The sequence below is a fragment of the Lampris incognitus genome, chromosome 17, assembly GCF_029633865.1.
Source record: "Lampris incognitus isolate fLamInc1 chromosome 17, fLamInc1.hap2, whole genome shotgun sequence".
Classification (NCBI taxonomy): Eukaryota; Metazoa; Chordata; class Actinopteri; order Lampriformes; family Lampridae; genus Lampris; species Lampris incognitus.
In genome coordinates, this window is record NC_079227.1 from 19,980,117 (window position 1) to 19,995,618 (window position 15,502).

Consider the following 15,502-nt stretch of genomic DNA (forward strand, 5'->3'; position numbering starts at 1 on the left):
AGCAGTTTCATGTCAAATCATAGTTTTACAGTTGAAAACCATCAGTGGGTTGTCTATGTTTAATGAGTACCTGTTACAATCTGCTCCGGACATGACATTTAGTTTCGACCCAGTTTCTGAAAAACACATTTAAAATCCACAACAGTCAAACACAACAGTTTCTGCCTACTTAGACGTAGTTACATCTATTGTGTACAAAAGTGCGAAAAATACAGCCAGACAAATATTGAATGTTCAGCCAAAACGTTTGGCTTTACGCACATGACAGTCCTATGACGTTTGTATTTATGTCACCAATGTGTGTAGGGCTAAAGAACAGGGCTTTGGTCCTTAGTAAATCATTAGATTCAGCCACCACATTGCTTCACCATGATTCGATCTGAGTAGTATCTTTATCTCATGAACTCGTACCACTCGCACATGAGAGCATTTTTGAAGCAAGTGTTGGGTGAATGTGTGTATGTGGAACCCACATTTTATGGGTCACATATGCAAATAACTTTGTGTAAAATAAGTCCTTATTGAATTTCAATTAATTGTGAAAGTGTAGCTTTCTTCTGCAGTTATATGATGATTGCAGGGCAAAGCATACACTATAAAGTAACATGTAATGGAGTTAAACATGAACCACCATTTAAAACTTTTTTAATATTTTTATTAAAAAAACGACAGAACTTCAAAAATACTTTGTAAAGAAAAAATAACATTAAAAAAATACACCAATAATACAGCTGAAATAATACATGGAAGTCCTGAGTGAAACTGTTCTCTTTACATTGAGGTTTGACATTGCAACTCCAAAGACACATTCTCTTGATAGGCTCCTGCCTTGATCCAGTCCTGATTCTGGATTTTAAACCAGTTCTAATGTATCATTGTTTCAATACGTTTTAACAGATAAGTGCCACTGGGTACGCTAGACGGTGCTTTTACTTATTGTCCCATAGTGTTCAGAACTATCAAGATTCCCCAACATCTGCACAAGGTGGCCAAATGATACCAGTGACAATTTCCATGCTATTTTCTGATGATCAGTTGATGGTCATATGTAAGTAAGAAAGCACCTACCCATGCAAAAGTTCTGAAATCTATTAAGTTCCTGCTTCATCAGTCTTTAAATCAATCTGAGTGGGTGGCTCACAGGCTTTTCTTGTTCTGTAGGCTCAGAGCTCCATTGACACAGTATGGGATGATGCTGATGGTGACCAGGGGAACGGTGGCACTTTTGCAGAAGGACAGCAGGTAGAAAAGGGCTGCAGTGTGCGTGGGGGGCTTGAAGGAGTCAAACAGGTGCAGCAGAAGCAGAGAGCTGACAATGCACCCTGCCTTAACTAGGGTGCTGCTGCTCTTCTTGGACTCGGTGTAGAGGGGCGAGTGTAGGCCCAGGCCCAGGCCGAAGAGCGTGCCCATGTTACGCAGGAGGCTGGCAAAGGGGGTGGTGTCCAGGTGAACCCACTCTGCCCTAACACACCATTTTTGGGCTTTCTCCAGGGTCCACAGCAGGTCCACACCCACAGCCTTCAGCAGCAGGTAAAAGCCAACAGCAAAGGAGGTCAGGAAGAGGGTGGTGTAGAAGTACTTGTTCATGCTGGCATTGTAGATCCACTGAGTCCTGTTGAAGGCCTCACCCACGATCATGCCTTGGATCAATAGAATCACATCAAAAAAGGGAGGTCAGTGTTAAGTGACACGCATCTCACAATAGAATAGAAGAGAAAAACAAGGCTACAAAATTGTCCAACCTCACTGTGTACACAGATAATGAATATGGACTGAATCATTGTGCTAATTGGGCCCTTTGGAAATACCCGATCAAAGAAAATGTTTAGAGGTTTTGGTGCTGACCTGTGATGACTCCAGCAATGACCTGGTGGGGGAAGTGGGCAGCAATGAAGACCCTAGACAGACAGACACAAACCTGGACTGCCCAGAATACAGTCCATAGAATCGCCTTCAAATACCTGTCAAAATACAAATTCAAAATACAAATTCAGGAAACTTCACTGACAATAATGTTTACAGGGGACAAAACATGGTTGTGAAACAGGGCTTCAGATAAGGACTGGCTGCAAGCGCTGCGAGTGCTTGATTTGAACCTGTCTAGCCTTTGGTATTGGTTCCCTAGAACAAACAAACAAGGTTTTAAAGCAATAGAACAATTTCCACATTTTTTCTAATCACGAGTAGCACGACTAGCTGTTTATGTGTCAAACAACCTGTGCAATCTTTAACCATCCCCCCTTTCCAGGCATTTATGTGGGTTTTCAGAGGTAAATAATCAACCAGAGCTGTGAACAGATAGGGTGTCTAAATTGATAAGCAGTAGACAGAGGAAAATGGTAAACAACACCAACATCGAGGGAAGACAGGAGAAGAAATCGAATGGAAATGCTTCACTTCTGAAAATGTGGGTTCTCTAGGACTAACATGAAATTTAAGACTTACCATCTGTTGTTGGTGGATTTTTTGTTGCTGTTTTTCCTCTTGCTGGTCATGATAGCCAGGATGGAGGTTACCAGGGTGTAATAGACTCCGGCAGCTCCCATAGCGTGGCCAGACGGGCTGCCTGCAGAACACAAACAGATGGGCTTGATATCAGTGTCTGCTTTTTTTCCTTCACTTCATCTCTAAAAAAAAAAAATACTCACCATACATAAAGAAGTGCATTGTTGTTTAGATAATATTGTTATTTTCAATAGTTCATAATACAGAACACCGCTCTAGGCAGAATTAATCAGTGCCTTATATATCATGAGAGCTCAAGTATGGTGGGATAAGTTGAAATGAAATGCGTGCATGTGAAGTGATGGCGTTTACCTGGCCCAGTCTCGCAGGTCATGGGGTACTGCTCAATGTGAGGAGCGACAGTGTTTGCGTAGTAAGCTGCCTCATGGACCCACCAGTAAGGTCTCTCGCCAAACAGAATCCTTATGAGGACATTACAGACATGTATTGAGTTATAGTCTCATTTACAGTACAAGCAGTTGAGGAGGCTCAATTTCTTTCCTTCTGCTGTTGCTCTCTTTAACTTAAAATGTACCCCAAATTTTCCACAATTATAGATCTTGCAAATGAAACAAGATATTTTTTGTTGCAAAATACTGGCTCAAGATTCTGTTCATGATGAGGATATATTCTGACTTACCACTTGAATACTAGGTTGAGCCAGTCTCCAATCACAGCCACCCAGATGAGTTTGATGCCCACCGAAGCCCGTAGGTGAAACCAAAGGGGAAAGAAAATGAAGAAGGTGTTCCTTAGGTCTGCTGCCCAGGAGACCCAGAGAAACAAGCCCTGGGCATCCTTGTAGTTGGTCTGTAGGTAGTGGGTTGTGCTCACCCCAAAACCTTGCATGGCATCCATTATAGCATTAAGCATCTTAGCTCTGCTCCCTGAGGGAAGTGTCAGGGTGATATCAGGGAAATACAGAACAGCGCTGTTGCTATTTGTGTTACCGCAGGTCGTATTTATACCGGAGGGACCCACCACCCAGACGCATGCTCAAGTTGATCTTTGGACCTTGCACATGTGTAATAAAACACTAGGAGTCAGGGTAGTTTGGGAGGTTTGTACTGTTACTGAGAGGCATCATGCAAACAATTATGGAAGATAGTGGGAAAACAAAAGGTCAGTCGGAGCCTTTCTCCCACTGTTTGACCCCTGCCATGCAAAGCAATTACACACAGGTGTACAGTTTGCAGTATATCAATGACTCAAGTGGATCGGATGCACTCGTGTGTCTTCATCCTACAGCAGAGTGCAGTGGTTTAGCATTGCACTATTTCAGGACAATGTTGTCAGGTTTGTCCTGTAAGTCCATGAAAATGATAATATACATGTCCTTCACAAAGAAATCATAAATGTTGAATTTTTTTTAACATCGCCTACGTTATTAAGGGTTTGATGAAATTCTGAAAGGAAACACTAAATTATCAGGTAATATTCTGTCAGTTATGTAATCAATTTTTCATGATTTGCTGAAGACGTCTCACCAGGCAAAAATATGGAGTAATCCATTTGTAGGTTACATAAGGAGGTCAATGATTGAATGATTAAGGTTGAACTTCGGGAGCTTGAGAGATAGATGGTAATAAAATGTAGTGGACTTGATGGTTGTAGGTCGATCATGAGGCACTATCTGTTTAGCAAATAGGTCTTGTGGGGCAGTCCCCAAAGATGATGTATAATTTTTCTTGTTTTGAGGAAACTGGCCATCTCTGATAAAAAAAAAAAAATCTTTCGCAATTCTTACACCGGGTCACAAGGCCAGGCTAGAAAACGGAAAATAGCCGTTTTCCTTGCAAGGAACTGTCCAGGCAGTAAAATGTGAACCAAGAAAAAACTGCATTTCAATAGCAGCCATGTGAGTCCACAGTATCTGTCACTGATTGTTCTCTGACTAAATTAAAAAAAAAAAAGAAACGAAGCCTTTTATATGTAGGCGAGGCAGTAGTTAATCTCTGAAATTATATATTTCAGCAGAAGAGGCCTCATAGATGTAAAGGTTAAGGGACCTGTCTGTACTGCCAAAAGACAAACAAATTCATTTATCCTGAGTAAAGTCCAGCAGAGCTCATACATACAAACCCGAGAATCCTGCTAAAAGAGCCTAACGGCAAGTTGATTGACTGCCCTCTACTCCAGGAAAGATAACAAATCCCTTGCTCTGCCCAGATTTCCACCCCAGTTTCACTGCCTCGTGTTTGGTGCGAGGTCTCTATTTGCAGCGGTGATATGGATATTCTCCACAGCTGGGGAGTTGAGCTTGCAGTCCACCTGCAGACCAAGTACAGCAGGTATGAGGACTAGTTTAGCTTGGCATCCACAGTGGCCGACCTGCACACCACATACTTCTGCTTCTTCTCCCATCTGGCTCCACTTGCGGAGGGACATAGCAATCAGGCTCATTTGGGTGGCTGTGATCGGAGACTGGCTGAACTTGGTCCTGAAATGGTAATCTTAATTATCAGTTTTATAGTCAAATGCATCTCTTTGTAGGTTTGCAGAGTGCCAAGAGTTGCATGATTTTACATGGCTCGGTCTTCAAATGTTTTAATCCTGGTTCAACCATGTAAAGCCCTTTGTAACATTGTTTTGAAAAGTGCTGTAAAAGTATTATTATTATTATTATTATTATTATTATTTATTAGTAAGTTCAATTGCCCTGTGATGGCCTGGCGACCTGTCCAGGGTGTCCCCCTGCCTGCCACCCAATGACTGCTGGGATAGGCTCCAGCATCCCGTGACCCTAATTGGATAAGCGGTTTGGATAATGGATGGATGGATGGAAGTTCAGTTGATGAAAGCTTAAAGTTCATCAACACATTTTGCTCTTTTATTTTTACACACAGAATAAAAAAAGTGTAGGGCATCCAGGTGGCGTAGCACTCTATTACGTTGCCTACCAACACGGGGATCACTGGTTCGAATCCCCGTGTTACCTCCGGCTTGGTTGGGCGTCCCTACAGACACAATTGGACGTGTCTGCAGGTGGGAAGCCGGATGTGGGTATGTGTCCTGGTCGCTGCACTAGTACCTCCTCTGGTCAGTAGGGGTGCTTGTTCAGAGGGGAGGGGGAACTGGGGGGAATAGCGTGATCCTCCCACGCACTACATCCCCCTGGGGCAACTCCTCACTATCAGGTGAAAAGAAGCGGCTGGCGACCCCACATGTATCGGAGAAGGTATGATGGAGCAGCGACTGGGACAGCACGGAAGAGTGAAGTAATTGGCCAAGAACTATTGGAAGAAAAGGGGTTGGGGAAGTGTTTGGGTGTCAACTGAACACTGTCTTTCCAAAACAGAGTTCTATTTGGGGAGCGACCATATTGGTGGGTTCATGAGACTCAGTTCTACAGACCAGGATCAGCCCCTTCTCTACGGTAGTTCCCCATCACATGTGAGACCGGACCAGGTAGTGTTTATTTCAGACCCATTTTGGTTCTTTTACTTTAGAAGGTTCATCGTCCTTTCTCTAAGAATTCATCAGCTTTGTAACAAGCGAACAATGGGATTTCCTCCAAAAGCAAATGATTGTATCACTGTCACAAACAACCCTCACATTTGTACATGAGAGGAGACATAATCAAAGGCTCAAAGGCAATCAAAAGGATTTCAAGTGATGATTAAGCAAGCTGTGGTACAGTGAGCTACTAACACAGTCTGCTTTAGTATGCCCAAGTCTACAGATTACTATCCAGGATAATGTATATCGTGTTTGGCAAGTACACACAGCGTTATTTGATTAAAAGTGATATATGTGTTATGAATATTGGGTTATAAACAATTATACCTTTGGCCCTTTCATTGATTTCATCTTATCTACGTCCAAATTATCAGTTGGGATAGTAGTTTGTCAGCGGTGTGATTGAATCTGCTCCATGGTGTGTGCGTGCATGCATGCATGTGTGTGTGTGCATGTGTGTGAGTGATAGTGATAGTGCATCTGTGTTTGTGCATGTGAATGTGAGTTCATGCTTAGGTGCATTTTTGCTTTCATTTAAAGACTGGGGCAATGATTTGTTTAAAGAAGACTACCAATAAACATGATCCTTGCCTCGAATTTCTGACATCATAGACAGTAAGTTCATAGTGAGTTGCAGAAGTGGACTATGTGGTGTGTATTACATAATAAGTGTTGCTTCCACAATAGTGAAAAATGAATGTCCTACATTTTCTAGATAATCAAAAATAGGTTCTTTAAATATCAAGAAACAAGCATAAAATTTTCATCAGTGATTTAAAATAAGCTTTTCTTAGTACCCTGAGGTAGAAATTTGATGTGAACAGCCAATGTGCTGCAAAGAATTACATACATTTGAAACTGAAATATCAAGATGAGACGAATGTGCATAGCTCCTAAAGCTGCAGAATACTGGTCTTTGTAGGAAGCCCTTCAGGTCATGCAATGGGTGCTGCTGGCGTGTGGTATGTGATGGTCACGGCTCTACTATCCATTGCAATGCAGAAACGATGTATTCCTCTCTTGTACAGGTGGGTTTGTGTAAATATAAGGAAATAGACAAGTAATTCTATTTTTCATTGGCCCCCGAGTTTCTTAAACTTAATTCTAGAAGTGCATGTTTTCTATTTATTGTTTCAATTTTATTATTTATTAAATTATTATTATTGTATTATTATTTTATTATTTATATTTATTATTTATTTCTGCCTGTTTTTTATAAAAGAAGAAAAAAACAATTATTGCACCATTTTCTTGGGTCTTGCTGTCAACTTTAACTAGGTTTTCTTAAATGAGCGTTTTCTCTTTTTTCACAAGTAAACCTGTCCCACAAAATCTTTACGGTTTAAGCATTGCGGACAGTCAAGACCAAAGGCTGCGAATCGGTTTGTCAGCCTAACAGTGTAATCAGAATCAGAAGGAATAAAGTATTCTGATTCTGATTACACTGTTAGGTTGACAGACCGATTCGCAGCCTTTGGTCTTGGCTGTTCATCTTTAATCCTGTGTAATATTTGCATCCTACTGCCACTCTAGTACCATCATACTGCCACTCTGCTCTTCAGTACTTAGAGCATTGGGCATTGTGAGACTAGCATTGGGCATTATGAGACTAGACCGTACTTACCCATGCACTCATGTCCATTTAGTCAAATCACTTGTCTGTCCTTAAAGTCTTCTCTCTCATGTTCTTGCAGACAGCTCTATGGATCCTGATGGGCCTGGTAGTGCTACTGGTCTGCATGTCCAGGGTCTACATGGCTGCCCACTTCCCACATCACTGGAGTCATCACAGGTTAGTTTACTTGTTAAGTAGAGGGTGATATGTTAATCCTTTTGATATAATCATGGAAATAATGTGAGTATCTACGGGAGTTTGGCTACTATTTTTACACTTCTTCCACAAAATGCCATTCTAGCTCAGTTTGGGTAGGCCAATGTTGCAATATCCTGTGAAGCACAAGCATTAGGCAAGTGGGCTTCTAGTCAGCAAGTGTTAAGTACAATAAAACAAAACACAACTAATGGAAAATGGCGCATGTGGTAATTCTAGATTTTATACTTTCAAATCTTTTAAAGAAGACATTTGTTGATTTCCAATTGGAAAGCCTCAGATTAATTTAGTTTGTGAAACAGGATCAGGTGGAGTTATTTCTGTGGTTGCTGGTTTCATCGTCCCCGTTTCATGGATACTCTTGTCTGTTTTCTCATCAGGAATGATCGTAGCTGAGGTTGTTTCCAACACACAGTGTATCTATAGTGCTAGCATGAAAAAGTACTTCTACACCACCCTCTTCCTGACCTCCTTTGCTGTTGGCTTTTACCTGCTGCTGAGGGCTGTGGGTGTGGACCTGCTGTGGACCCTGGAGAAAGCCCAGCGGTGGTGTGTGAAGGGGGAGTGGGTCCACCTGGACACCACCCCATTTGCCAGCCTCCTGCATAACATGGGCACACTCTTTGGCCTGGGCATGGACCTGCACTTGCCTCTCTACACCCAAACTAGAAAGAGCAGAAGCATCTTTTTCAAGATGTCTTTTATTGTTGTCTCCTTATTGCTACTGCAGCTATTGGATGGGATGACAGTTTCGTTGAACAGCCAGGCACTTTTCTATTGCCTGTCCTTCAGTAAGAGTGCAGTTGCACTTTTTATCCCAACCGCTCTGGTGCCATGGGCTTTCTGCTGGCTCTGTCAGGGAAAGCCAAGCGATAAGAACTTGTGTTTAAGGGACAGACTTCCAAGTTCAATAAGTAATTTAAGTCAGTATGTTTAGTTGGAGCTACTGCTTTTTTTGGACCGGGGTGGACATGCACTTTTGAAATAATATAAGTAATGTTCTTTACCAGTAGATGAATTTAAATGATCATACTGGCCAAGGTCTGTTTATTGTTATAACCTATTATAGAAAGCCAATACCATTACATGCCCCGTGAGTCTCAAATTACAGTTGTTCCAGCCTTTGTCCATGATTGTTGTGTAAGGGCTTGCCATGCTGAATTTTTCTTTTGGTTTTAACAGACTGCACTTCCCTCGTGGCAAAAAAACCCCAAAAAACTTCCTGTTATCAATAGTGGTTGACAAAACTGCCCGTGAACCCATGAACACGGTAGCTTGTCGTTTTTGTTTGTTCAGAAGTAGAAGGGATAGATATATAACTTTGTTAAAAGAATGTAACTTTGTTAAAAGAAACACTCAACGGTCAACGGTAGGGAAAGTGCTCAACAAATAAGGAGGCATGAAACAGGCTTGTACTGTCTCATAGAAAATTTACTTGACTAACTGGATTATTTTGCTCCTTATTTGTTGAGCACTTTCCCTACTGTTGAGTGTTTCTTTTAACAAAGTTATATATATATAGACCAGTATGATGGTGCACTTACCAATTTTGTGTTACAGTAAATGTTCATGATGAATGCTCTCTGGTCTTAAAATCCTATCCTTTTGCAAACTGATTTGAAGTTAAAATGAGCTCCTGATGTGGCAAATAACGAGGCCAAATGATAGATTAATAATCTTTAGGGGAAAAAAAATATTGTTGAGAGCTCAGGAGGCAAAAACCCTCAATGTTTCCTACTAGACAATGGTAACATGATGGGGGAAAGCACTTTTTTGTTTGAATAAAACTTTTTTAATTGATGCTTATCTTTTAGCCATGATTCTTATAAATCGTGCTGGTTTTCTCAGAATGAAACAGAATAATACTGATTAATTCCCTGGCAGGGACAACCATTAAATATTAACTAGACCACGCTCCATCCACTCGGCAGTCCCGCATAGCGACACTGTCTTACACCATAGCCTGAGCTCTCAAACGAGACATGGCAGGTCAAGGGGCAGAACATTACGTAGACAGCACATGCCCTTTAAGCAGCAGATAGTCTTCAGGGAAGGGAAAAATCCAAATGAATCTCATTTCTAAGTCACCGACTTGCTGCTAGACAGATATGAAATTGTACCCTTCCACCCATGTCCCTGGTTTCCAACATAAATGAACCTGTAGTACCAACTGTGTAGATTATGAGGTTTATGCAAAATACTCCCTTAATGACACAATGCCCATGGCCTTGTGATATTTCCCACAAGCGAAACCCGTCTTCTTTTAAACGTCTTATCTGTAAAGATTCTAAAAGCTCTTTTCCTGGGTTATCTCATGAAGGCTGTAATCTAAACGGTACTGCTTGCTGTATGTGGGTGTGTATGTAGATAGACATAGATAGATAGATAGATAGATAGATAGATAGATAGATAGATAGATAGATAGATAGATAGATAGATAGATAGATAGATAGATAGATAGATAGAAAGAAGATGGGGTAAAAAGGGGATGACTGGGGTGCAGCTATTAATAGGGGGCAGAAAACTTGTGAGAAGAGGCTAACATCCACCAACCTGAGTCTATACAGTGCATGGCCTGTGCATGAACAGTGAATGACGAGCAGGCGTGTAAGCTGCACCGCCCCTTCCAGAGCAGATGTCCACTCTACAATTTGTGTTTAAAGGACCATACAGATGTTTCTGCATGTTTTAGCCCAAGTCACGGAGCGTTGTACGTTACATTTCTGCCAACCATTCTCCAAAACAAACTGTAGTATTGTTCTTTTTTATGAGTTTTTCCTACCTTCCAGGCAGCCATTGGTTTCCATTCATTTCGATACGGTACGAAAATCAACTTGTTGCAGGGACTTGAAAGTTGCTTGAAATAGGTGATCCGTCACTCAACGTTTTGTCGCCATTATTTGTTTGCCAAAGTTATTATTATTATTATTATTATTATTATTATATGGTCAAAGTTGAGTTGTCGTTGCGGGAATATTGGCGTAAATCACAGATCACAACATACCCCATCCGAAATCACCCGAGGGTCGCTCCCATTTTTTATTTTTTTTATTTTGCCGTTTTCACATTGAAAGATAAAAAAAGGGGGGGGCAAAATATTACAACAGCAAAAAAAATCAACCCTTTTCATTAAATTAATTTCATAGGATCAATCCTCTTTATCAAATCGCTTTAGTTTGCTCATTTTGGACCAGTTTGTGGCCACGCCGCGGAGCTTTTCCTCATAACTTTTTAGCAATTTAATCGACCACAAGTGAAGAAAGCGTTTTGCGGCGTAACAAATGGCTGGCTGCACGCCAGTGACATCTACAGGTAACGTGCGCACTGCACCATAATGTCCGCATCATGTCGAAACACATGAAAGCATGCCATAAACACTGTCAGAAAATTTTTCACCTGACATTTGGCCTAACACCTCTTCTTCTTTCGGCTTGTTCTTATGCTCTAAACATCTCAACATTTGTTTCACAGGGGTGGCCACAGCCGATTTGATAGTTGGCCTAATATTGGCCTAACACCAAACAAACAAAAAAGAAATGTAAAACCCATGAAACTTATCAAAAAGTATTTTATTCAGTAAAATCCATGAATATATCTCTTAAAACCCAAGAGATGCTTCGGTGAATGGGATTTTCCTTGAGTTTATAATCCTATGACCCTAAACAAACACTTCATATTTGAAATATGTCACACTGAATGATTATTTTGACTGGTATTTTTCAAATGTGTAATGTTCAACACTTAACCGAAAAATGTAAAACTACCGTAAAATGCATCTAACATCATTACTCTTAAAAGCTTTTGTCATAGTCTAAGAATGACCAATTATCTGATACAACGCAGGTCTTGAGGCCACAAAAAACAACAAAGCAGAACAGTCTCTAAAGCAGACAGGAAAAATCCCACCAAACATAACACACTGTCTTGGTCTTTGCCAAAACAGAGCCATAAATGAAACAGTTTCACAAAAAATATTCATGGATAAAATGTTTAATTAAATTTAAAAAATACATAGCGCTTTTTCTTCTCCCTAGGACCAATCCCTCAGTTTACAGAGAGATTTCAAGGTCTTCAAATGATTTAAAACGAGGACAATATTTTACAACAAAAACAATATGTGCATGGTCTCCATCTACAGAGGCTATGAATTTGTACTGTTTTATACTCGATTGTGTTTGAGTGGTTGAACGTCTACCATTTCTCCTTCAGACCAGGGCTAGGCTAACTCCAGCATGGCATGGTAATGTAGAGGGATGGAAAATGGGGATTTAGATGGCCGGATGGATATCAGTATAATGCATCAGTATTACTGCTTCGAGGCCTCTTGATCTTCTCAATGTTCTTCAGGATCATGTCATGTAACGTGACCTGCACAGAAACCATTCATCATGTTAGAAATGATAAGTTGGTGTTCAACCTGCAAACAGCAAACATTACAAAACTTAAGCATGAACTTGCTAGAGCTTAATCTTCATTTGTGTCCAGAACAGACTCAAAAATGATGAGTTACTGTGAACCAAGTTTCACCAGATTAGATAAAGATAATAACATACGTATTGATTTCTAAGCTCTGAAACTATGATCTTCAGACTGATATATTCCTTCTCATCGATCTCAGTCACTGTGCGTCGATAGTCCTCCTAAAATTTAAGATGTTGAGAGTATGATTCAGTCATTTCTCTTCTACAGCTTCATTTGAAAGATACAAACATACAGTTTTTGCTGTTTTTCAAGTTATGTCAGAGTTTTAGTTGGTGCCAACTTACCACATGAGGATATTTTGCTATTTTTGACACCAGCTTTGCCCTTGTGATGTAATATCTAGCAGGTAAATAAGAGAAGCAGCTATGAATTCAAAACAATAATAGAAATAATCTAAATGACTGTGTTGGATCAATCTTATGTTCTAAAAAGGAGAGGTTTGGGAAAATATTCTTACATCTGTAAATCAGTTGACAAAAATATCCTTTGGTTTCATGCTTTGCAAGATCAAGGTATTAGCACCACTAAATACCTTGATATCTGGTCGAGGTAAGATGCTGCTTCCCCTTCCACTGTTCTGAGTTCAGCAACTGTCTCCTCCTGGATTGAAACACCAAAATTGTTGCCATCTTCTATCCTGGGGATGAGCAGCTGGACCCACATTTTGACCTGCAGAGAAAGATGGATGCAATGAATAAAAGAAAACAATTGCTAGACCTGTAATGACATGTACAGATATGACATAGTCAAAAGTAGGGACATAGGAAAAATAGTATTCAGGCTGTTGAGGGAGACTAGGTCATTCAGGAATCAAAAGAGAATAACCATAACACTGACATGCAGGAACACAGTCACACTGAGAAGCTACTCCGCACAAACAGCTGTAGGAGCAATTAGCTGGTGAGGCACCTTGCACAAAGGCACATCTCAACATTTGTTATGGTTGGAGAGGGTCTAATTTTTCCTGCCATGATTTTTCCAACAGCACAATCTACCTGAATTATGGACCTTCTAGTCACAGCTTTGCTCCTCTATTCTTAAATCTACTGCTTTCAACAACTAACTCATGGAAGTGAAGTTAGTACTTACTGCTTTCAAATTACAATGCAACGTTGGGTCCATAAGATGCCCCCCACTTAAGAGCATTGGTATGGATTCACTAATTCTAAAACAAAAGCCTATAAACTTCAACTTTTGAACTTAACCATTTTGAGTAGGCCCATGAACAGAAAGTGTACTACAAATGAGCAAGGCATTACTTACAGTGTTGCATTTCTCTATGAGTGTCCTGATCTCTGGTTTGACCTTTTCAATCAGATCAACAAGCTTAGCATTGCTTTTCATCATCCCTCCAGGCATGACAAATACCTTGGTGCCAGTCACTGGATACAAGGGGAGGAACAAAGAGAAGAACACCAAAATAAGTTTAAGTTTTAAAAGGGCAGAGACAATTATCCAATAATGGATGGGTCAAATTTAAAGACAAGTAAGCTTTTTGCGAAGACTCTAAACAAGGCAATACAAATGATTAAATATATATTTCTTAAAATAGGCCAAATCCATCCAAATGAAATTGTGTATTAAGGGGGAACGAGATAAGTGCCAAGGTAACTATCTGATCAAGATAAAAGACCAACAAAACTAATAGCACTGACATTCCTGGATCAAATCGGTGTTGGAAGACTTGGATGGTAGAGTCAGAAGCACTGGACTACCCTACCAGAGCTGTAATGCTGTTTAACATTGTTACAATGTTCTTTTTAACCATTTCACCCATCTATGATAATCATATGGGTATCACCTGCATGTGCCAATGTTATTCAGTCAAATTATAGAGACTTTAAATGGATTCAAGTTACACACAGTTGTCCCATACTCACCCTTTTCCTCTGCAGTACTGTCCTCAAGCTTTCTTTTTTTGGCATTTTGCTATGACCCAGAAAAAAAATGTGATTAGACAACTGACCTTGTGTTCCTTCAAAGAGTTGTGATTTTATGCATTAAGTGTTAAACGTTAATTTAAATCTCCAGATGAAGCCTCACCGCTTCTAGTCCGTCGTGCAAGTTTGAGAGCAAGATTGGGTCGGGCACTGTCAGGTTTATTTCTGAGTGTATTTCCTTCAGTTCACAGATGTTTATGATAGGGTCCTGAAATACAATGGGGATACTTGTGGTTCACGTTGTCTTGGTCTAGACATGTTGAACTGTTACAAACATGATTCTCGACAAAATGGTAATGTTGTGAGGCACACACAGCACTAAGTTGTGCATTCAAGGAATTTTTGTAACATACCTTGAGAAAATGGTCAAGTTCCAATAACTTCTTTGGAAAAAAATTAGCGACTAGGTCCTCTGCCTGCAAGACATACAATCTTTTTATTCTTTTGGTTTCAAATATATGGGTTTAAAATATTTTTGTGAGAAAACGCTCGTTATCAGTATATTTATGTAAACAACACTCACTTCTCCAGTGATCCGTTCTCTGAAAGCATCAACCTGAAAAAAACATAATCATAAATATTTGACATAAATATGATTGCTTAAACTCTCGGCAACTGCGTAGTCACTACGTTGTTTTTGTTCAGCTTGCTGGGAATAATGCAGGTTTGGACGCAAGTGTAATCTATTGTAGTTACCCGATGTGGACTGCTACCCCTAGACATTATGAATAGTGCTGGCTTGCCAAATAGAGGCGTTCAAACATAGGGTAACGCTAAACGGGCAAAGCAATCTCATTTAGGTCGACTTGTAAAGGCCTTGTGTTCTGCCGGCAAAAGAGCTCTCAAATGACACGTGCTTAGCCGTTTGATATCCTTTGATATCCTTCTACTTAGCGAACTTCTATTGAAAAGTGCGTTATTGTTAAGCATAGCTTTAGTTATTCGTAACAGGCGGGAAACAAGCCGGTTAGCTACAGTTAGCCGGTGTCAGTTTGGCCTTATCTGAGCCATCACATCATGTTGGAAAAAATGGGCTAATTTATGCTAGCAAGCGAATGGCAACAACCTGTCGTACAGCATTACAGGCAGAGATCCGCTGGACATATTTTACCTTGGTTTTGATTTCATTGTCCACCTTGAGGAGTGAAGACATCTTATGTTATCAAATACAGAAAGAACGATTGTCCCGACAGCATTAAATTCACTTCTAAACGTGTGGCTTTCTCACTTGTCAGCCACACTTGTGAGCTTAAAGATGACGATTTTAATGTGCGACAAAATGAGG

The 15,502-nt window shown here is 40.4% G+C and overlaps 2 protein-coding genes and 1 pseudogene across 3 annotated transcripts; 1 reads left to right on the forward strand and 2 right to left on the reverse strand.

Annotated features, from left to right (window-relative positions):
* Nucleotides 1–656: 656 nt before the first annotated feature.
* g6pc1a.2 (glucose-6-phosphatase catalytic subunit 1a, tandem duplicate 2) lies at nucleotides 657–3,415 on the reverse strand. The gene is made up of 5 exons (XM_056296601.1): nucleotides 3,146–3,415; nucleotides 2,818–2,927; nucleotides 2,446–2,566; nucleotides 1,846–1,961; nucleotides 657–1,640 (listed from the first exon to the last, which is right to left on the reverse strand). Exons 1-5 carry the CDS (start codon nucleotides 3,376–3,378, stop codon nucleotides 1,138–1,140), a joined length of 1,083 nt encoding a protein of 360 aa, XP_056152576.1. The 5' UTR covers nucleotides 3,379–3,415; the 3' UTR covers nucleotides 657–1,137.
* A 1,319-nt stretch (nucleotides 3,416–4,734) lies between these two features.
* Nucleotides 4,735–11,310, forward strand: LOC130127147 (glucose-6-phosphatase catalytic subunit 1-like; annotated as a pseudogene).
* Nucleotides 11,311–11,352: 42 nt separating this feature from the next.
* On the reverse strand, nucleotides 11,353–15,467 carry psme3 (proteasome activator subunit 3). Of its 2 annotated transcripts, XM_056297281.1 has the most exons (10): nucleotides 15,329–15,467; nucleotides 14,741–14,773; nucleotides 14,571–14,633; nucleotides 14,321–14,425; nucleotides 14,158–14,206; nucleotides 13,541–13,659; nucleotides 12,810–12,946; nucleotides 12,562–12,616; nucleotides 12,349–12,435; nucleotides 11,353–12,163 (listed from the first exon to the last, which is right to left on the reverse strand). In XM_056297281.1, exons 1-10 carry the CDS (start codon nucleotides 15,368–15,370, stop codon nucleotides 12,083–12,085), a joined length of 771 nt encoding a protein of 256 aa, XP_056153256.1. In that variant the 5' UTR covers nucleotides 15,371–15,467; the 3' UTR covers nucleotides 11,353–12,082. The 2 variants fall into 2 exon arrangements, with proteins under 2 accessions (XP_056153256.1, XP_056153257.1); XM_056297282.1 differs by lacking the exon at nucleotides 12,349–12,435.
* Nucleotides 15,468–15,502: the final 35 nt, after the last annotated feature.

Excerpts from the sequence above, each read along its gene's own strand:
- g6pc1a.2 (XM_056296601.1), bottom strand. The coding sequence starts at position 3,378 with ATGCTTAATGCTATAATGGATGCCATGCAAGGTTTTGGGGTGAGCACA. Across the intron at positions 2,928-3,145 it reads CTCAACCTAGTATTCAAGTG|GATTCTGTTTGGCGAGAGAC; the intron begins GTAAGTCAGAAT and ends TGTCCTCATAAG. Across the intron at positions 1,641-1,845 it reads CATTGCTGGAGTCATCACAG|GCATGATCGTGGGTGAGGCC; the intron begins GTCAGCACCAAA and ends TATTGATCCAAG.
- psme3 (XM_056297281.1), bottom strand. The coding sequence starts at position 15,370 with ATGTCTTCACTCCTCAAGGTGGACAATGAAATCAAAACCAAG. Across the intron at positions 14,774-15,328 it reads ACAATGAAATCAAAACCAAG|GTTGATGCTTTCAGAGAACG; the intron begins GTAAAATATGTC and ends TGTTTTTTTCAG. Across the intron at positions 12,617-12,809 it reads TACCTCGACCAGATATCAAG|ATATTACATCACAAGGGCAA; the intron begins GTATTTAGTGGT and ends TTTACCTGCTAG.